At 39.2% G+C, this 24,960-nt stretch overlaps 2 protein-coding genes across 6 annotated transcripts in view; both read right to left on the reverse strand.

Annotated features, from left to right (window-relative positions):
• LOC143746169 (acyl-CoA dehydrogenase family member 11) overlaps window positions 1–8,200 on the reverse strand; it is a 52,541-nt gene extending 44,341 nt beyond the window's left edge. For 2 of the 5 annotated variants that reach the window (XM_077237956.1, XM_077237941.1), the window contains exons 1-5: window positions 8,094–8,200; window positions 6,948–7,413; window positions 4,319–4,418; window positions 3,288–3,399; window positions 2,867–3,009 (exon numbers count right to left, since the gene is read on the reverse strand). In XM_077237956.1, the coding sequence (XP_077094071.1) occupies window positions 2,867–3,009; window positions 3,288–3,399; window positions 4,319–4,418; window positions 6,948–7,405 (813 nt within the window). In that variant the 5' untranslated portion in view covers window positions 7,406–7,413; window positions 8,094–8,200. Of the gene's footprint in view, window positions 1–2,866; window positions 3,010–3,287; window positions 3,400–4,318; window positions 4,419–6,947; window positions 7,414–7,955 lie in introns of all 5 variants that reach the window. The other 3 variants (XM_077237948.1, XM_077237934.1, XM_077237963.1) reach the window with 3 other exon arrangements.
• A 923-nt stretch (window positions 8,201–9,123) lies between these two features.
• Window positions 9,124–24,960, reverse strand: part of zbtb45 (zinc finger and BTB domain containing 45) — a 31,530-nt gene continuing 15,693 nt past the window's right edge. Inside the window, exon 6 of the mRNA XM_077237972.1 lies at window positions 9,124–13,053. Within this exon, the coding sequence (XP_077094087.1) occupies window positions 12,743–13,053 (311 nt within the window). The 3' untranslated portion in view covers window positions 9,124–12,742. The remainder of the gene's footprint in view (window positions 13,054–24,960) is intronic.

Below are 24,960 nucleotides of genomic sequence, written 5' to 3' on the forward strand. Positions count from 1 at the left end.
CCCCACGCTTTACTCCACTGCATCCCACGCTTTACTCCACTGCATCCCACGCTTTACTCCACTGCATCCCACGCTTTACTGCACTGCATCTCACGCTTTACTCCACTGCATCCCACGCTTTACTCCACTGCATCTCACGCTTTACTCCACTGCATCCCATGCTTTACTCCACTGCATCTCCGCTTTACTCTACTGCATGCCACGCTTTACACCACTGCATCCCACGCTTTACTCCGCTGCATCCCACGCTTTACTCCACTGCACCCCACGCTTTACTCCACTGCATCTCACGCTTTACTCCTCTGCATCCCACGCTTTACAACACTGCATCCCACGCTTTACACCACTGCATCCCACGCTTTACACCACTGCATCCCACGCTTTACACCACTGCATCCCACGCTTTACTCCACTGCATCTCACGCTTTACTCCACTGCATCCCACGCTTTACACCACTGCATCCCCCGCTTTATACCACTGCATCCCACGCTTTACACCACTGCATCCCACGCTTTACTCCACTGCCTCTCACGCTTTACACCACTGCATCCCACACTTTACACCACTGCATCCCACGCTTTACTCCACTGCATCTCACGCTTTACTCCACTGCACCCCATGCTTTACTCCACAGCACCCCACGCTTTACTCCACTGCACCCCATGCTTTACTCCACTGCACCCCATGCTTTACTCCACTGCATCCCACGCTTTACTCCACTGCACCCCATGCTTTACTCCACTGCAACCCATGCTTTACTCCACTGCACCCCATGCTTTACTCCACTGCACCCCACGCTTTACTCCACTGCACCCCATGCTTTACTCCACTGCATCCCACGCTTTACTCCACTGCACCCCATGCTTTACTCCACTGCATCCCACGCTTTACTGCACCCCATGCTCTACTCCACTGCACCCCATGCTTTACTCCACTGCACCCCACGCTTTACTCCACTGCATCCCACGCTTTACTCCACTGCACCCCATGCTTTACTCCACTGCATCCCACGCTTTACTCCACTGCACCCCACGCTTTACTCCACTGCATCCCACGCTTTACTCCACTGCACCCCATGCTTTACTCCACTGCATCCCACGCTTTACACCACTGCATCCCCCGCTTTATACCACTGCATCCCACGCTTTACACCACTGCATCCCACGCTTTACTCCACTGCCTCTCACGCTTTACACCACTGCATCCCACACTTTACACCACTGCATCCCACGCTTTACTCCACTGCATCTCACGCTTTACTCCACTGCACCCCATGCTTTACTCCACAGCACCCCACGCTTTACTCCACTGCACCCCATGCTTTACTCCACTGCACCCCATGCTTTACTCCACTGCATCCCACGCTTTACTCCACTGCACCCCATGCTTTACTCCACTGCAACCCATGCTTTACTCCACTGCACCCCATGCTTTACTCCACTGCACCCCACGCTTTACTCCACTGCACCCCATGCTTTACTCCACTGCATCCCACGCTTTACTCCACTGCACCCCATGCTTTACTCCACTGCATCCCACGCTTTACTGCACCCCATGCTCTACTCCACTGCACCCCATGCTTTACTCCACTGCACCCCACGCTTTACTCCACTGCATCCCACGCTTTACTCCACTGCACCCCATGCTTTACTCCACTGCATCCCACGCTTTACTCCACTGCATCCCATGCTTTACTCCACTGCACCCCATGCTTTACTCCACTGCACCCCATGCTTTACTCCACTGCACCCCATGCTTTACTCCACTGCATCCCACGCTTTACTCCACTGCACCCCATGCTTTACTCCACTGCATCCCACGCTTTACTCCACTGCACCCCATGCTTTACTCCACTGCACCCCATGCTTTACTCCACTGCATCCCACGCTTTACTCCACTGCACACCATGCTTTACTCCACTGCATCCCACGCTTTACTCCACTGCACCCCATGCTTTACTCCACTGCATCCCACGCTTTACTCCACTGCACCCCATGCTTTACTCCACTGCACCCCATGCTTTACTCCACTGCACCCCATGCTTTACTCCACTGCACCCCACGCTTTACTCCACTGCACCCCATGCTTTACTCCACTGCACCCCATGCTTTACTCCACTGCACCCCACGCTTTACTCCACTGCACCCCACGCTTTACTCCACTGCACCCCATGCTTTACTCCACTGCACCCCACGCTTTACTCCACTGCACCCCATGCTTTACTCCACTGCACCCCATGCTTTACTCCACTGCACCCCACGCTTTACTCCACTGCACCCCATGCTTTACTCCACTGCATCCCACGCTTTACTCCACTGCACCCCATGCTTTACTCCACTGCACCCCATGCTTTACTCCACTGCACCCCACGCTTTACTCCACTGCACCCCATGCTTTACTCCACTGCATCCCACGCTTTACTCCACTGCACCCCATGCTTTACTCCACTGCACCCCATGCTTTACTCCACTGCACCCCACGCTTTACTCCACTGCACCCCATGCTTTACTCCACTGCACCCCACGCTTTACTCCACTGCATCCCACTGCACACTTCTAGATATATATATATACATATATATATATTAGTACAAGAGGATAAACATTCTTAAATTTGTATAATCAAAATATTCATTATAAACAGTTATTATAACATAAATACTATAAACCAATAAGAGAATAAAGCAGTAATCTGTACTTAAACATTCATCTGTGTCTCTTTTAAAAAGGTTTTTGACGTACAGACACTGTTGACATTGTTTGAGCCAAACACAAACATCATTGAACTGAAACTGAACTCTATATCAGGCACACGTGTGTGTGTGTGTGTGTGTGTGTGTGTGTGTGTGTGTGTGTGTGTCGGTACCGGTGTAGTACGTCCGTTTTCATCTGTGACCCGGGCCAGCGTGAGCGTCATATCAGCATCTGTTGCCGACGTGAACCATTTAAAGCCATACAGCTTGAACCATCCATCCTGCTGTCGCTTGGCAACCGTCTCCGTACCGCTCGCTATGACAACAACAGCATCACATCAGAGACTGATGAGTGACTGTATCACAAACATGTGTGAGTGTGTGTGTCTGTGAGTGTAAGGGTGCATGTGTGTGTGTATGTGTGTGTGTGTGTGTGTGTGTGTGTGTGTGTGTGTGTGTGTGTGTGTGTGTGTGTGTGTGTGTGAAATAGAGATTGTGTGTGTGTGAAATAGAGAGTGTGTGTGTGTGTGTGTGTGAAATAGAGAGAGTGTGTGTGTGTGTGTGTGTGCGTGTGTGTGTGTCTGTTTGTCTCACAGACGTCAGATCCTCCTCTCCTCTCGGTCATCCACTGGCCTGACGTCCAAAATCTCTTGTCATCACGTGTGGTCAGGCGCTCAAACGCTTTTCTGGCTGGCATACCTAAAGTCTACACACACACACACACACACACACACACACACACACACACACACACACACACACACACACACACACACACACACACACACACACACACACACACACTCTTCGGTGAAGCTTATCTCAAAGACATGGCTGATATATCAGAAGCAGGAGTTTTATTTTGACGGTGCTGAGATCACCAGTGTCTCATTCTCCATCTTCGTTAGTTTATGTCTCTGTTCAACAGTTCTTAAAACTTGAGCTGAATAAAAATAACTTAAACCTAAATAGCAATTCTTAAAGAATGACAAAAGCTCATGACAAAATCACTCAAAATTAAACATCTAGAAACCGTCTCTGTTACAAATGTAACCCTAGTTCCCTGAGAAGAGGAACCTACACTGCGCTTTGGGCTGCTCTAAGAGGGTTCACAAACTGGGCTGGAAAACCCACTTCATGTCGTGTACTGGAGTCTGAAAGAGCTCGCCCCAGGGACTGCAGGACCCAGCTTCAAGACCCGACTCTGGGGCGGGGGGTTCTGCTATTCAGCCGAACCCGAGGAAACACAGGCTCTCTAGACTCCAGCACTCACGAAGGTGCCTACAACTAGAGCTCGCAAACTAGGCAGAAGAACTGCTTCTGGACGGTTTTCAGAGATCGCACCAAGCCTTTACTCTCCCTGCATCCAACACAGAATTAGGCCTCACACATTAGTAATCGCAGACCGGAAAGGGAAATGATCTCATGAGACAGTCCCTGTTGTGACATCAGCACAGAGCCTGTGCGACGGGAGCTTCGTGGAGTGGGTTTCCCTCAGTGTCTGTTTGCTCAGAATGACATGTCCTACAGTCGCAGTTGGTGTAAAGGTCAGGTGTCTCCATGCTCGGGTCCATGAAGTGTACGGTGAAGATTATACAGTGTGAGTGAGTGCTGGAGTGCTTTACCTCGATGACTTTAGCAGCTCCGTCCGTCATGGCCAGCGGGCAGGTGTAGAGTCCAGCCGACGGAGCAAACAGGTACATCTTACTCATCTGATACACTCGACTGCACACACACACACACACACACACACACACACACACACACACACACACACACACACACACACACACACACTCTAGTGAAGCTGCCGGTGGGATGTGAGGAATACTCAGTGGCTACGTTTACATGCTGCCAAATAATCCATTAGTAATGAGTTGGCGGCTCAATCGGACTGAAAGCATTCATGTAAATGCCTTAATCGATCCCAATGACATTACCATCGGATTGGAAGGAGAGGTTTATTCCTTTTCCAATTCGATCGAGAGAACATGTAAACACTTGATCGGAATGAAAACCGAAACATAAACCGAAATAGCGTGATGACGTAGAAATAGCGTAATGATGTAGAAATACCGTAATGACGTAGAAATAGCGTAATGACGTAGAAATAGCGTGATGACGTAGAAATAGCGTGATGATGTAGAAATAGCGTGATGACGTAGAAATAGCGTGATGACGTAGAAATAGCGTAATGACGTATAAATAGCGTGATGACGTAGAAATAGCGTGATGACGTATAAATAGCGTGATGACGTAGAAATAGCGTAATGACGTAGAAATAGCGTAATGATGTAGAAATAGCGTAATGACGTAGAAATAGGGTGATGACGTAGAAATAGCGTAATGACGTAGAAATAGCGTAATGATGTAGAAATACCGTAATGACGTAGAAATACCGTGTTGACGTAGAAATAGCGTGATGACGTAGAAATAGCGTGATGACGTAGAAATAGCGTGATGACGTAGAAATAGCGTAATGACGTAGAAATAGCGTAATGACGTAGAAATAGCGTAATGACGTAGAAATAGCGTAATGACGTAGAAATAGCGTGATGACGTAGAAATAGCGTGATGACATAGAAATAGGGTAATGACGTAGAAATAGCGTAATGACGTAGAAATAGCGTAAATGACGTAGAAATAGCGTAATGACGTAGAAATAGCGTAATGACGTAGAAATAGCGTGATGATGTAGAAATAGCGTGATGACATAGAAATAGGGTAATGACGTAGAAATAGCGTAATGACGTAGAAATAGCGTGATGACGTAGAAATAGCGTAATGACGTAGAAATAGCGTGATGATGTAGAAATAGCGTGATGACGTAGAAATAGCGTGATGACGTAGAAATAGCGTGATGACGTAGAAATAGCGTGATGACGTATAAATAGCGTAATGACGTAGAAATAGCGTGATGACGTAGAAATAGCATGATGACGTAGAAATAGCGTGATGACGTAGAAATAGCGTAATGACGTAGAAATAGCGTAATGACGTAGAAATAGCGTAATGATGTAGAAATAGCGTGATGATGTAGAAATAGCGTGATGACGTAGAAATAGCGTGATGACGTAGAAATAGCGTAATGACGTAGAAATAGCGTAATGACGTAGACATTGCGTAATGACGTAGAAATAGCGTGATGACGTAGAAATAGCGTAATGACGTAGAAATAGCGTGATGACGTAGAAATAGCGTAATGACGTAGAAATAGCGTGATGATGTAGAAATAGCGTGATGACGTAGAAATAGCGTGATGACGTAGAAATAGCGTGATGACGTAGAAATAGCGTGATGACGTAGAAATAGCGTAATGATGTAGAAATAGCGTGATGACGTAGAAATAGCGTAATGACGTAGAAATAGCGTAATGATGTAGAAATAGCGTGATGATGTAGAAATAGCGTGATGACGTAGAAATAGCGTGATGACGTAGAAATAGCGTAATGACGTAGAAATAGCGTAATGACGTAGACATTGCGTAATGACGTAGAAATAGCGTGATGACGTAGAAATAGCGTAATGACGTAGAAATAGCGTGATGACGTAGAAATAGCGTAATGACGTAGAAATAGCGTGATGATGTAGAAATAGCGTGATGACGTAGAAATAGCGTGATGACGTAGAAATAGCGTGATGACGTAGAAATAGCGTGATGACGTAGAAATAGCGTAATGACGTAGAAATAGCGTAATGACGTAGACATTGCGTAATGACGTAGAAATAGCGTGATGACGTAGAAATAGCGTGATGACGTAGAAATAGCGTGATGACGTAGAAATAGCGTGATGACGTAGAAATAGCGTGATGACGTAGAAATAGCGTAATGACGCGCAGGACGAGCTGTTCTCCTGATGAATAAAGTGCGGTATAAACGAGTGTCTCGTCCTCCTATAATCCTGCTTTCTCTGCGTGTATGAAGTGGAGCAGGACGACGCCGCCAGTGCTCGCTTCACACTCTCACACACACACGTCTGGTTTTGGACATTTTTACTGTGTATGAATATAAGCAGCGGCACATATACAGAACCGGTGTAGGAGAATAGTTATTATGCATAAACAGCGGGAAACTCTGTAACTCTGTATACAAAAAATCAATTCCGATTTGAAGCTTGAGACATATAAACACACACATCAACCCGATGCCGTTTAGCGTAACCCTACGTTCAGATTAACCAACCACAGTGAATTCAGTCCGATTGAAACAGAAGCAGTGCATGTGTCGTAGGCAGTGATGCAGTGACCTCTGACCTCCAGTCCCCGTAGGTGCGCTCGTACGCGGCGGCCACCAGCCCCTCGTGCGCGGAGATGCGCCTCAGGTGTGCCCAGGCGTCGCAGGTGAGGATGCGGTCGCGGCGGCGGCCCCAGGGGTCGTAGCGCTGCAGCACCGGCGGCTCGAGCTCGCACCGGCGGCCCAGAGCCTCCACCTCACACACCACACGCTCCCCGAAGCGCTCCAGCTCCTCCTGCACCCCCCGCTCAGCCAGGTGGCGCTGCAGGTACGCTCGCAGCAGTGCATCCTGGGTAAACGGGTTGGTGAGCAGGGGCCGCTCCTGGAAGAAGGTCCCGATGGCAGAGCGGGAAAACGGAGTGTGTGTGTGTGAGTCCAGCTCACTGAGGGTCTCGACCGACACACTGCTGTGGGACAGGCTCCTACTGAGCATGTGCAGAGCCACACGGTTACCACGGCAACACACACGAACTGCCATCGCTGAGGCTGTAGACACACACACACACACACACTGTCTGTGCACAAACTACATAAACATTCTCAGGAAATGGTCAAGTACATATTACTATGGCAACCAGCTCTTCCTAAAGGTCAAAGGTCATCTCATGGGGAACATGGATCCCCAAATATGATCATCCATCCTGAAACTTAAAAGGCAGATATATATTTTACACGGTATAAACAATTTATACCAATTTAAAGTATTATTTGGAAATCATTTAGCATCTGTGCAGTTACATTAAGTTTTTTTATGCAAACTGTTAAATAACTTAGTTTTTTGGTTATTTTAATTTGTAATATGTATTTATTAAAAACACATTTATTGTTAGTAATTTAATATATATTTCCTATTTTAATCGTTCTGAAACCGCTTGCTCGTTCGATTCATTGAATCATTTGATTGCGCAAGTAAAGCTGTGAACTTTCACCCACTAACATGAAGTCATCAGCTGTTTTACTTCTCTTTCTCTGAACGTTCATCCTGCTCTTTATACAGAAAAACTACTTCAAAAACACAGCAAACATACACAAATAAGCGCTGACAACAGACAACTCTCAAGCACCAAATACACTCGGCGACATCAGAGCAGTATTTGAGCCGTATTTAAGCAGATTTTAAGCTCTGTTTTTCTGTTATTTATGGCAGATTTGAGCAGCTCACCAACCGTTCGCGTTCCGAGTTTCCAAACTGGACAAACAAACTGAAGACTGGACTGACTCAAGTCCGAGTCGATTCTTTCACACGGAGACCAGCGACTGAATCCCCGGCGATTCACTAAAGGAGCCGATTCTTTTAGACGCGAGTAACGGCGCATGCGCTGTTCTACAGCAGCCGCAGCCGACACAAACAAACTACAGATATGACAGTTTATGTTCGTTATCTGTTTAATGTTATTAAAGTGAAGTTTAGCCAAGAGTCCGTTCAGTCCAGAGCTTTCTAAGAGGTCTAGACAAACTTATTTCAGAAGGGCAAACGTAAATATTAAATTATAATGACTGTTTTAACGTAACTGAAATAAACAAGTATTAAATCAAAGGAATAGTCCTGCTTACTAATTGAGTGCAGTCATATTGTAAATGAAAAAGAGATTAATCTCGATTCAGATTCAGACACTAAATATGAAGCAGAAGATTCCTAAAACCTTGCTTTATTTGAATAGTTTAATGAACCGCAAAGAATCATTTGTGGAATGGGGCGATTCTATAAAGATTGATATATATATATATTGATATAAAGGTTCTTCGTGGAATCAGACAGGCCAACAAAGATACTGCATTTTTAAGATTGCATGTATCATAGATCCAGAATTCAGCTCGTTTTTGCCACGGAGTAAAATAAAATAAAACAAAAAATGTCATTTTACTTTTTATCTCACAATTCAGACTTTTTTTATTTTTCATTCTGAGCTGAAGTCAGAATTGAGAGATACAAACTAGGAATTGTAAGAAGAAAAGTCTCAATCACCTCTTTAAAAAAATGTAATCAGTGGCGGTAAAAACTGAATTCTCAGAAAGACATTAAAGTTTTTTTTAATCTGTGGCGTAAACAAGCTTCCATACATTATTATTTACAGCTATTTGCAGAATACATTTGACACTAAAGGTCTTGTACCAGCGGCCCGATCTCCAGCCCGTCGTGACACATGATCTGGGGAGATAAAGGTCTATAGATGAAGAAAGGAGTCGCAGGCGGGAAACGTCACAATGCATTTAATGCAGACTCGTGCAGCGTAAAGCGAGCGCATGCTAGATACCAGAACCAAAGCAAGTAGAATAATGAGATCCCACGATCCCGCAGCATAGAAGCCAAACATATCATATCACCATAAAAATAGCATTTAAGCATATACTTGATAAAAAAATGTAAAAATGGAGGTTGATGTTGAAATAAAAAAATGGAGGTAATAAATCTGCTCTGAAGTCTCTTCAGGTCCTGAGGTCATTGTGGTTTCTGATGAGTCCATGAAAACACGTAAGAAACAGATTAAAGACGTAAAACACTGGAACAGGCGTTAGTCCCGTCGCGCAGGACTGCGTTTAGTGTGAGTCACTCCATGAGGTTTGTGTGTTTCATGAGGTTTTCTGGGTTGTCGGTGAGTGTGAGGAGTGAGCGAGCGAGTTAAAGGGATAGTTCACCCAAAAATGAAGATTAGCGCATGATTTACTCTCCCTGAAGCCATCCTCGGTGTAGCTGACACTCTTCTCTCAGAACAACACAATCACAGTTATATTAAACATGTCCTGGCTCTTACAAGCTTTATAATGGCAGTGAATGACAGCCTGCCGGAAACTAGTTATTTTAGTCGACAACGTTTTAAATATGGATTTTTTTCTTACACGAACACATCGCTTCACTTCAGAAGGCCTTTATTAACCCCTGAGCCTGTGGAGCACTTATGATGGATGGATGCACTTTTATGATGGACAGATGCACTTTTATGATGGATAGATGCACTTTTATGATGGATAGATGCACTTTTATGATGGACAGATGCACTTTTATGATGGATAGATGCACTTTTATGATGGATAGATGCACTTTTATGATGGACGGATGCACTTTTATGATAATAGATGCACTTTTATGATGGATAGATGCACTTTTATGATGGATAGATGCACTTTTATGAAGGATAGATGCACTTTTATGATGGACGGATGTACTTTTATGATGGATGGATGCGCTTTTATGATGGACGGATGTACTTTTATGATGGATAGATGCGCTTTTATGATGGATAGATGCGCTTTTATGATGGATAGATGCACTTTTATGATGGATAGATGCACTTTTATGATGGACGGATGTACTTTTATGATGGATAGATGCGCTTTTATGATGGACAGATGCACTTTTATGATGGATAGATGCACTTTTATGATGGATAGATGCGCTTTTATGATGGATAGATGCACTTTTATGATGGATAGATGCACTTTTATGATGGATGGATGCACTTTTATGATGGATAGATGCACTTTTATGATGGATAGATGCACTTTTATGATGGACGGATGTACTTTTATGATGGATAGATGCGCTTTTATGATGGACAGATGCACTTTTATGATGGATAGATGCACTTTTATGATGGATAGATGCGCTTTTATGATGGATAGATGCACTTTTATGATGGATAGATGCACTTTTATGATGGACGGATGTACTTTTATGATGGATAGATGCGCTTTTATGATGGACAGATGCACTTTTATGATGGATAGATGCACTTTTATGATGGACAGATGCACTTTTATGATGGATAGATGCACTTTTATGATGGATAGATGCACTTTTATGATGGATAGATGCACTTTTATGATGGATAGATGCGCTTTTATGATGGACAGATGCACTTTTATGATGGATAGATGCACTTTTATGATGGATAGATGCACTTTTATGATGGATGGATGCACTTTTATGATGGATAGATGCACTTTTATGATGGATAGATGCACTTTTATGATGGACGGATGTACTTTTATGATGGATAGATGCGCTTTTATGATGGACAGATGCACTTTTATGATGGATAGATGCACTTTTATGATGGATAGATGCGCTTTTATGATGGATAGATGCACTTTTATGATGGATAGATGCACTTTTATGATGGACGGATGTACTTTTATGATGGATAGATGCACTTTTATGATGGATAGATGCACTTTTATGATGGATAGATGCGCTTTTATGATGGACAGATGCACTTTTATGATGGATAGATGCACTTTTATGATGGATAGATGCACTTTTATGATGGATAGATGCGCTTTTATGATGGACAGATGCACTTTTATGATGGATAGATGCGCTTTTATGATGGACAGATGCACTTTTATGATGGATAGATGCACTTTTATGATGGATAGATGCGCTTTTATGATGGATAGATGCACTTTTATGATGGATAGATGCACTTTTATGATGGACGGATGTACTTTTATGATGGATAGATGCACTTTTATGATGGATAGATGCACTTTTATGATGGATAGATGCACTTTTATGATGGACGGATGTACTTTTATGATGGATAGATGCACTTTTATGATGGATGGATGCACTTTTATGATGGATAGATGCACTTTTATGATGGATAGATGCACTTTTATGATGGACGGATGTACTTTTATGATGGATAGATGCGCTTTTATGATGGACAGATGCACTTTTATGATGGATAGATGCACTTTTATGATGGATAGATGCGCTTTTATGATGGATAGATGCACTTTTATGATGGATAGATGCACTTTTATGATGGACGGATGTACTTTTATGATGGATAGATGCACTTTTATGATGGATAGATGCACTTTTATGATGGACAGATGCACATTTATGATGGATGGATGCACTTTTATGATGGATAGATGCACTTTTATGATGGACGGATGTACTTTTATGATGGATGGATGCGCTTTTATGATGGACAGATGCACTTTTATGATGGATAGATGCGCTTTTATGATGGATAGATGCACTTTTATGATGGATAGATGCACTTTTATGATGGATGGATGCACTTTTATGATGCACATTTATGATGGATAGATGCACTTTTATGATGGACGGATGCACTTTTATGATGATAGATGAACTTTTATGATGGATAGATGCACTTTTATGATGGATAGATGCACTTTTATGATGCACAGATGCACTTTTATGATGGATAGATGCACTTTTATGATGGATAGATGCACTTTTATGATGGATGGATGCACTTCTATGATGGATAGATGCACTTTTATGATGGATGGATGCACTTTTATGGTGATAGATGAACTTTTATGATGGATGGATGCACTTTTATGATGGATGGATGCACTTTTATGATGATAGATGAACTTTTATGATGGATAGATGCACTTTTATGATGGATAGATGCACTTTTATGATGATAGATGAACTTTTATGATGGATGGATGCACTTTTATGATGATAGATGAACTTTTATGATGGATGGATGCACTTTTATGATGATAGATGAACTTTTATGATGGATGGATGCACTTTTATGATGATAGATGAACTTTTATGATGGATGGATGGACTTTTACGATGATAGATGCACTTTTATGATGGATAGATGCACTTTTATGATGGATAGATGAACTTTTATGATGGATAGATGCTTTTATGCCATTCACTGCCGTTATAAAGCTTGGAAGATCCAGGATATTTCTTCGAAACTGCGGTTGTGCAGGTCTGAGAGAAGCCTGTCGTACACACCTCGGGTGTCGTGAGGGTGAGTGCATCATGGGCTGATCTCCATGCTCGTGTGAAGGATCCCGCTACAGCGCTCTAGGAGGCCCCGCCCTGCTCCAGGTGACTGCTGGGATTGCTGGGTTTGCTGGGCGTGTGCTGGTGCTGCAGGGCGTGTCTCTCCAGCAGCGTGCGGTGGGTGAAGGCGCGCTGGCACACGGCGCAGGTGAAGGTGCGCTCCACGCGGTGCGTGCGCATGTGCACGTTCAGCGAGCTCTTCTGCGTGAAGCGTTTGCTGCAGACGGAGCACTGGAAGGCCCGCACCCCCGTGTGCACCACCATGTGCTTCAGCAGGTAGTCCCGCAGAGAGAAGGAGCGCCAGCAGATGCTGCACTGGTGCGGCTTCTGGCCTGCACACACACACACAGACACAGACACAGACACAGACACACACACACACACAGACAGACACAGACACAGACACAGACACAGACACAGACACAGACACAGACACAGACACAGACACAGACACAGACACAGACACAGACACAGACACAGACACAGACACAAACACAGACACAGACACAGACACAGACACAGACACACACACACACACACACACACAGACACAGACACAGACACAGACACAGACACAGACACACACACACACACACACACACACACACACACACACACACACACACACACACACACAGACACAGACACACACACACACACGTCAAGTGGTCTAAAGGTGTTTACAGGTGTACAGTATATAGTTATATACTAAATATATTAGTTTCACCTTTTAATTTGCATTACTGAAATACAGCCTGTGGAGCACTTTATGATGGATGGATGTATTTTTAGCACCTGCACAACACACACGCATCACAGCTAACGCTAATATCTGTGTTCACTGTGGAGTCTAGACAACTGCTCTGATTATAAGGGAAGTTTGTGAGATCGCGATGAACTGAGCAAGTGACAGCTTTTTAATGATTATAAAGTTTGCAGATGTAATATTGATTTTATACAACAATTCAATAAACAAAGTTAATATTAAGTGACATTTTAGGAACAGTATTGTCATATTTTGCTCTATTTCGTCAACGAAAATAGTTCCAAACAAAATCACAGCTGAACTGCTGCGCATATCTCTTATGAATCTGCGCTTCAAACGAATCTAGTGAGTCAATGATTCAATGACCCATTCATAAACACAGTCACTGTGTTCCTGAATGAATCAACCGTTAGAACAAATCGATCAATGAATGATTCAGTAACAAAGACAGTGACTTGCAGCCCCTTACTGGCAGTATTAGTTTTTTAATTTGTTATTTAATTATAACCATAATTAACATGATTACTATATTAGTGCTCACACCAGTTGATAATAACTATAACGATAATCATAACGATGACTATAATGATTACTATATTAGTGCTCACACCAGTTGATAATAACTATAACGATAATCATAACGATGACTATAATGATTACTATATTAGCGCTCACACCAGTTGATAATAACTATAACGATAATCATAACGATGACTATAATGATTACTATATTAGCGCTCACACCAGTTGATAATAACTATAACGATAATCATAACGATGACTATAATGATTACTATATTAGTGCTTACACCAGTTGATAATAACTATAACGATAATCATAACGATGACTATAATGATTACTATATTAGCGCTCACACCAGTTGATAATAACTATAACGATAATCATAACGATGACTATAATGATTACTATATTAGTGCTTACACCAGTTGATAATAACTATAACGATAATCATAACGATGACTATAATGATTACTATATTAGCGCTCACACCAGCGGATAACTATAACGATAATCATAACGATGACTATAATGATTACTATATTAGTGCTTACACCAGTTGATAATAACTATAACGATAATCATAACGATGACTATAATGATTACTATATTAGCGCTCACACCAGTTGATAACTATAACAATAATCATAACGATGACTATAATGATTACTATATTAGTGCTTACACCAGTTGATAACTATAACGATAATCATAACGATGACTATAATGATTACTATATTAGTGCTTACACCAGTTGATAATAACTATAACGATAATCATAACGATGACTATAATGATTACTATATTAGCGCTCACACCAGTTGATAACTATAACGATAATCATAACGATGACTATAATGATTACTATATTAGTGCTTACACCAGTTGATAATAACTATAACGATAATCATAACGATGACTATAATGATTACTATATTAGCGCTCACACCAGTTGATAATAACTATAACGATAATCATAACGATGACTATAATGATTACTATATTAGCGCTCACACCAGCGGATAACTATAACGATAATGATAACGATGACTATAATGATTACTATATTAGCACTCACACCAGCGGATAACTATAACGATAATGATAACGATGACTATAATGATTACTATATTAGCGCTCACACCAGCGGATAACTATAACGATAATCATAACGATGACTATAATGATTACTATATTAGTGCTTACACCAGTTGATAATAACTATAACGATAATCATAACGATGACTATAATGATTACTATATTAGCGCTCACACCAGCGGATAACTATAACGATAATGATAACGATGACTATAATGATTACTATATTAGCGCTCACACCAGCGGATAACTATAACGATAATGATAACGATGACTATAATGATTACTATATTAGCGCTCACACCAGCGGATAACTATAACGATAATCATAACGATGACTATAATGATTACTATATTAGTGCTTACACCAGTTGATAATAACTATAACGATAATCATAACGATGACTATAATGATTACTATATTAGCGCTCACACCAGTTGATAATAACTATAACGATAATCATAATGATGACTATAATGATTACTATATTAGTGCTTACACCAGTTGATAATAACTATAACGATAATCATAACGATGACTATAATGATTACTATATTAGCGCTCACACCAGTTGATAACTATAACGATAATCATAACGATGACTATAATGATTACTATATTAGTGCTTACACCAGTTGATAATAACTATAACGATAATCATAACGATGACTATAATGATTACTATATTAGCGCTCACACCAGTTGATAATAACTATAACGATAATCATAACGATGACTATAATGATTACTATATTAGCGCTCACACCAGCGGATAACTATAACGATAATGATAACGATGACTATAATGATTACTATATTAGCGCTCACACCAGCGGATAACTATAACGATAATCATAACGATGACTATAATGATTACTATATTAGTGCTTACACCAGTTGATAATAACTATAACGATAATGATAACGATGACTATAATGATTACTATATTAGCGCTCACACCAGCGGATAACTATAACGATAATCATAACGATGACTATAATGATTACTATATTAGCGCTCACACCAGCGGATAACTATAACGATAATCATAACGATGACTATAATGATTACTATATTAGCGCTCACACCAGTTGATAATAACTATAACGATAATCATAACGATGACTATAATGATTACTATATTAGCGCTCACACCAGTTGATAATAACTATAACGATAATCATAATGATGACTATAATGATTACTATATTAGCGCTCACACCAGTTGATAATAACTATAACGATAATCATAACGATGACTATAATGATTACTATATTAGCGCTCACACCAGTTGATAATAACTATAACAATAATCATAACAATGACTATAATGATTACTATATTAGCGCTCACACCAGTTGATAATAACTATAACGATAATCATAACAATGACTATAATGATTACTATATTAGCGCTCACACCAGCGGATAACTATAACGATAATCATAACGATGACTATAATGATTACTATATTAGCGCTCACACCAGTTGATAATAACTATAACGATAATCATAACGATGACTATAATGATTACTATATTAGCGCTCACACCAGTTGATAACTATAACGATAATCATAACGATGACTATAATGATTACTATATTAGCGCTCACACCAGTTGATAATAACTATAACGATAATCATAACGATGACTATAATGATTGCTATATTAGCGCTCACACCAGTTGATAATAACTATAACGATAATCATAACGATGACTATAATGATTGCTATATTAGCGCTCACACCAGTTGATAATAACTATAACAATAATCATAACGATGACTATAATGATTACTATTAGTGCTGTCAAACGATTAAAATATTTAATCGCGATTAATCGCATTAATGCCATAGTTAACTCGCGATTAATCGCACATTTTTATCTATTCTAAATGTCCCTTGATTTCTATTTGTCTCATTATTTTTTCTAATTTTAATGCTCTTATCAACATGGAAAAGTGGATCAGCAGTAAGTTTGTTCTTAGCTGTGGTATCCATGTGCTTCTGTCTGAAGTCATCCATTGTAGAGCTTAGATCGGGCCCAAAAAATCAAGCCCGACCCGAGCCCGTGCGCATTGTGTCCGAGCCCGGCCCGGCCCGAAACATAAACTGTAATTATGAGCCCAAGCCCGATTTAAACCCGTCCATTTTTTTAATACGTGGGTCGTTATAACTGACGTTCTCAACTACTTTCTATGTTACTTTCTCCCGCCCGCAACATTTTTGTCCCGCTCCCGCCCGCAAATAGACTCTTTTTTTGTAGGCTACCTCCAAATACTTTCACCTACGTGTCGCCACCATACACATCAGCATAAATGCTCCTGATAAATTATTTGTTATTAAAGCATTAACACACAAACCACTGTTATAACATAAAAGCAAGCAGGCTACTGAGTGCATGGTTTGGCATGACTGGCAAAGTGCGCTCCCTTAATAATTCCTAAAAAGCTGACATCAGTTCATCGCAATCTCACACATCTGTTATTATCAGTGAAGCTGACTGCACAATGCATCTTCCATAATATATACACTTTGTTTGTTATAATTTGAGGATTTGCCAGCTTACAGAATTCAGCTCTGAACAAAAAGTTTTTTTTGAGCGGTGAGGGGAGTCTATTTTAAATGCTTCTGATGCTTCTTCATATGTCTGTGATTGGCTACATCCCTCAACGCTGCAAACATGTTATAAAAAGAAACTCTGGCCTGTAAATTGTTTCTATTTAGTTTTAGTTGTTCTTGTTGCTTTTCTGCAACATATGAATAAAAATGTATTAGTTTTTATGTTTTATTCATAGATATTTCTAGTTTGCGGGAGTCCCGCGAATCTTTTTATTCTCCCGTATCCGCACACAGAGTGAGTGCATTACCGCTCGAGCCCGCCCTCGCACACGGCCATCAAATCTAGTCCCGTGCCGCACTCTATTGCGTTGAGAGTGCACGTCTCTAGATCGGCGTCTCGCGCTCGCGCCATCCACTCAAAACGTAATGTTAGCCGACTACTCTTTGGCCGGCGCGCAAGCCCAAACAAGTACGTGCGGCGTGCCTGTTGTTTTGTTTCCGGTCTAGCTATCCGGTGTGATGTTGTAGTTGTTCTAACGTTACTAGTTGTTGCAACAGCATTTGATAAAAATACAAAGTTTGCTTGGCCAAAAAGAGCGTTAATTTGCGATAAAAAAATTGACGCCGTTAAAATGTGTTTGCGTTAACGCCGTTAATAACGCGTTTAACGCACAGCACTAATTACTATATTAGCGCTCACACCAGCGGATAACTATAACGATAATGATAACGATGACTATAATGATTACTATATTAGCGCTCACACCTGTTGATAATAACTATAACAATAATCATAACGATGACTATAATGATTACTATATTAGCGCTCACACCAGTTGATAATAACTATAACGATAATCATAACGATGACTATAATGATTACTATATTAGCGCTCACACCAGCGGATAACTATAACGATAATCATAACGATGACTATAATGATTACTATATTAGCGCTCACAACAGCGGATAACTATAACGATAATCATAACAATGACTATAATGATTACTATATTAGCGCTCACACCAGTTGATAATAACTATAACGATAATCATAACAATGACTATAATGATTACTATATTAGCGCTCACACCAGTTGATAATAACTATAACGATAATCATAACGATGACTATAATGATTACTATATTAGCGCTCACACCAGTTGATAATAACTATAACGATAATCATAACGATGACTATAATGATTACTATATTAGCGCTCAGACCAGTTGATAATAACTATAACGATAATCATAACAATGACTATAATGATTACTATATTAGCGCTCACACCAGTTGATAATAACTATAACGATAATCATAACGATGACTATAATGATTACTATATTAGCGCTCACACCAGTTGATAATAACTATAACGATAATCATAACGATGACTATAATGATTACTATATTAGCGCTCACACCAGTTGATAATAACTATAACGATAATCATAACGATGACTATAATGATTACTATATTAGCGCTCACACCAGTTGATAATAACTATAACGATAATCATAACGATGACTATAATGATTACTATATTAGCGCTCACACCAGCGGATAACTATAACGATAATCATAACAATGACTATAATGATTACCATATTAGCGCTCACACCAGTTGATAATAACTATAACGATAATCATAACGATGACTATAATGATTACTATATTAGCGCTCACACCAGTTGATAATAACTATAACGATAATCATAACAATGACTATAATGATTACTATATTAGCGCTCACACCAGTTGATAATAACTATAACGATAATCATAACAATGACTATAATGATTACTATATTAGCGCTCACACCAGTTGATAATAACTATAACGATAATCATAACGATGACTATAATGATTACTATATTAGCGCTCACACCAGTTGATAATAACTATAACGATAATCATAACGATGACTATAATGATTACTATATTAGTGCTTACACCAGTTGATAATAACTATAACGATAATCATAACGATGACTATAATGATTACTATATTAGCGCTCACACCAGTTGATAATAACTATAACAATAATCATAACGATGACTATAATGATTACTATATTAGTGCTTACACCAGTTGATAATAACTATAACGATAATCATAACGATGACTATAATGATTACTATATTAGTGCTTACACCAGTTGAAAATAACTATAACGATAATCATAACGATGACTATAATGATTACTATATTAGCGCTCACACCAGTTGATAATAACTATAACGATAATCATAACGATGACTATAATGATTACTACATTAGCGCTCACACCAGCGGATAACTATAACGATAATGATAACGATGACTATAATGATTACTATATTAGCGCTCACACCAGCGGATAACTATAACGATAATCATAACGATGACTATAATGATTACTATATTAGCGCTCACACCAGTTGATAATAACTATAACGATAATCATAACAATGACTATAATGATTACTATATTAGCGCTCACACCAGCGGATAACTATAACGATAATCATAACGATGACTATAATGATTACTATATTAGCGCTCACACCAGTTGATAATAACTATAACGATAATCATAACAATGACTATAATGATTACTATATTAGCGCTCACACCAGTTGAAAATAACTATAACGATAATCATAACGATGACTATAATGATTACTATATTAGCGCTCACACCAGCGGATAACTATAACGATAATGATAACGATGACTATAATGATTACTATATTAGCGCTCACACCAGTTGAAAATAACTATAACGATAATCATAACGATGACTATAATGATTACTACATTAGCGCTCACACCAGCGGATAACTATAACGATAATGATAACGATGACTATAATGATTACTATATTAGCGCTCACACCAGCGGATAACTATAACGATAATCATAACGATGACTATAATGATTACTATATTAGCGCTCACACCAGTTGATAATAACTATAACGATAATCATAACAATGACTATAATGATTACTATATTAGCGCTCACACCAGCGGATAACTATAACGATAATCATAACGATGACTATAATGATTACTATATTAGCGCTCACACCAGTTGATAATAACTATAACGATAATCATAACAATGACTATAATGATTACTATATTAGCGCTCACACCAGTTGATAATAACTATAACGATATTCATAACAATGACTATAATGATTACTATATTAGCGCTCACACCAGTTGATAATAACTATAACGATAATCATAACGATGACTATAATGATTACTATATTAGCGCTCACACCAGTTGATAATAACTATAACGATAATCATAACGATGACTATAATGATTACTATATTAGCGCTCACACCAGTTGATAATAACTATAACGATAATCATAACGATGACTATAATGATTGCTATATTAGCGCTCACACCAGTTGATAATAACTATAACGATAATCATAACGATGACTATAATGATTGCTATATTAGCGCTCACACCAGTTGATAATAACTATAACAATAATCATAACGATGACTATAATGATTACTATTAGTGCTGTCAAACGATTAAAATATTTAATCGCGATTAATCGCATTAATGCCATAGTTAACTCGCGATTAATCGCACATTTTTATCTATTCTAAATGTCCCTTGATTTCTATTTGTCTCATTATTTTTTCTAATTTTAATGCTCTTATCAACATGGAAAAGTGGATCAGCAGTAAGTTTGTTCTTAGCTGTGGTATCCATGTGCTTCTGTCTGAAGTCATCCATTGTAGAGCTTAGATCGGGCCCAAAAAATCAAGCCCGACCCGAGCCCGTGCGCATTGTGTCCGAGCCCGGCCCGGCCCGAAACATAAACTGTAATTATGAGCCCAAGCCCGATTTAAACCCGTCCATTTTTTTAATACGTGGGTCGTTATAACTGACGTTCTCAACTACTTTCTATGTTACTTTCTCCCGCCCGCAACATTTTTGTCCCGCTCCCGCCCGCAAATAGACTCTTTTTTTGTAGGCTACCTCCAAATACTTTCACCTACGTGTCGCCACCATACACATCAGCATAAATGCTCCTGATAAATTATTTGTTATTAAAGCATTAACACACAAACCACTGTTATAACATAAAAGCAAGCAGGCTACTGAGTGCATGGTTTGGCATGACTGGCAAAGTGCGCTCCCTTAATAATTCCTAAAAAGCTGACATCAGTTCATCGCAATCTCACACATCTGTTATTATCAGTGAAGCTGACTGCACAATGCATCTTCCATAATATATACACTTTGTTTGTTATAATTTGAGGATTTGCCAGCTTACAGAATTCAGCTCTGAACAAAAAGTTTTTTTTGAGCGGTGAGGGGAGTCTATTTTAAATGCTTCTGATGCTTCTTCATATGTCTGTGATTGGCTACATCCCTCAACGCTGCAAACATGTTATAAAAAGAAACTCTGGCCTGTAAATTGTTTCTATTTAGTTTTAGTTGTTCTTGTTGCTTTTCTGCAACATATGAATAAAAATGTATTAGTTTTTATGTTTTATTCATAGATATTTCTAGTTTGCGGGAGTCCCGCGAATCTTTTTATTCTCCCGTATCCGCACACACAGAGTGAGTGCATTACCGCTCGAGCCCGCCCTCGCACACGGCCATCAAATCTAGTCCCGTGCCGCACTCTATTGCGTTGAGAGTGCACGTCTCTAGATCGGCGTCTCGCGCTCGCGCCATCCACTCAAAACGTAATGTTAGCCGACTACTCTTTGGCCGGCGCGCAAGCCCAAACAAGTACGTGCGGCGTGCCTGTTGTTTTGTTTCCGGTCTAGCTATCCGGTGTGATGTTGTAGTTGTTCTAACGTTACTAGTTGTTGCAACAGCATTTGATAAAAATACAAAGTTTGCTTGGCCAAAAAGAGCGTTAATTTGCGATAAAAAAATTGACGCCGTTAAAATGTGTTTGCGTTAACGCCGTTAATAACGCGTTTAACGCACAGCACTAATTACTATATTAGCGCTCACACCAGCGGATAACTATAACGATAATGATAACGATGACTATAATGATTACTATATTAGCGCTCACACCTGTTGATAATAACTATAACAATAATCATAACGATGACTATAATGATTACTATATTAGCGCTCACACCAGTTGATAATAACTATAACGATAATCATAACGATGACTATAATGATTACTATATTAGCGCTCACACCAGCGGATAACTATAACGATAATCATAACGATGACTATAATGATTACTATATTAGCGCTCACAACAGCGGATAACTATAACGATAATCATAACAATGACTATAATGATTACTATATTAGCGCTCACACCAGTTGATAATAACTATAACGATAATCATAACAATGACTATAATGATTACTATATTAGCGCTCACACCAGTTGATAATAACTATAACGATAATCATAACGATGACTATAATGATTACTATATTAGCGCTCACACCAGTTGATAATAACTATAACGATAATCATAACGATGACTATAATGATTACTATATTAGCGCTCAGACCAGTTGATAATAACTATAACGATAATCATAACAATGACTATAATGATTACTATATTAGCGCTCACACCAGTTGATAATAACTATAACGATAATCATAACGATGACTATAATGATTACTATATTAGCGCTCACACCAGTTGATAATAACTATAACGATAATCATAACGATGACTATAATGATTACTATATTAGCGCTCACACCAGTTGATAATAACTATAACGATAATCATAACGATGACTATAATGATTACTATATTAGCGCTCACACCAGTTGATAATAACTATAACGATAATCATAACGATGACTATAATGATTACTATATTAGCGCTCACACCAGCGGATAACTATAACGATAATCATAACAATGACTATAATGATTACTATATTAGCGCTCACACCAGTTGATAATAACTATAACGATAATCATAACGATGACTATAATGATTACTATATTAGCGCTCACACCAGTTGATAATAACTATAACGATAATCATAACAATGACTATAATGATTACTATATTAGCGCTCACACCAGTTGATAATAACTATAACGATAATCATAACAATGACTATAATGATTACTATATTAGCGCTCACACCAGTTGATAATAACTATAACGATAATCATAACGATGACTATAATGATTACTATATTAGCGCTCACACCAGTTGATAATAACTATAACGATAATCATAACGATGACTATAATGATTACTATATTAGTGCTTACACCAGTTGATAATAACTATAACGATAATCATAACGATGACTATAATGATTACTATATTAGCGCTCACACCAGTTGATAATAACTATAACAATAATCATAACGATGACTATAATGATTACTATATTAGTGCTTACACCAGTTGATAATAACTATAACGATAATCATAACGATGACTATAATGATTACTATATTAGTGCTTACACCAGTTGAAAATAACTATAACGATAATCATAACGATGACTATAATGATTACTATATTAGCGCTCACACCAGTTGATAATAACTATAACGATAATCATAACGATGACTATAATGATTACTACATTAGCGCTCACACCAGCGGATAACTATAACGATAATGATAACGATGACTATAATGATTACTATATTAGCGCTCACACCAGCGGATAACTATAACGATAATCATAACGATGACTATAATGATTACTATATTAGCGCTCACACCAGTTGATAATAACTATAACGATAATCATAACAATGACTATAATGATTACTATATTAGCGCTCACACCAGCGGATAACTATAACGATAATCATAACGATGACTATAATGATTACTATATTAGCGCTCACACCAGTTGATAATAACTATAACGATAATCATAACAATGACTATAATGATTACTATATTAGCGCTCACACCAGTTGAAAATAACTATAACGATAATCATAACGATGACTATAATGATTACTATATTAGCGCTCACACCAGTTGAAAATAACTATAACGATAATCATAACGATGACTATAATGATTACTACATTAGCGCTCACACCAGCGGATAACTATAACGATAATGATAACGATGACTATAATGATTACTATATTAGCGCTCACACCAGCGGATAACTATAACGATAATCATAACGATGACTATAATGATTACTATATTAGCGCTCACACCAGTTGATAATAACTATAACGATAATCATAACAATGACTATAATGATTACTATATTAGCGCTCACACCAGCGGATAACTATAACGATAATCATAACGATGA

This window comes from Siphateles boraxobius, unplaced genomic scaffold (genome assembly GCF_051911475.1).
Source record: "Siphateles boraxobius isolate OS27281-9 unplaced genomic scaffold, OSU_SipBor_1 10, whole genome shotgun sequence".
Taxonomy (NCBI): domain Eukaryota; kingdom Metazoa; phylum Chordata; class Actinopteri; order Cypriniformes; family Leuciscidae; genus Siphateles; species Siphateles boraxobius.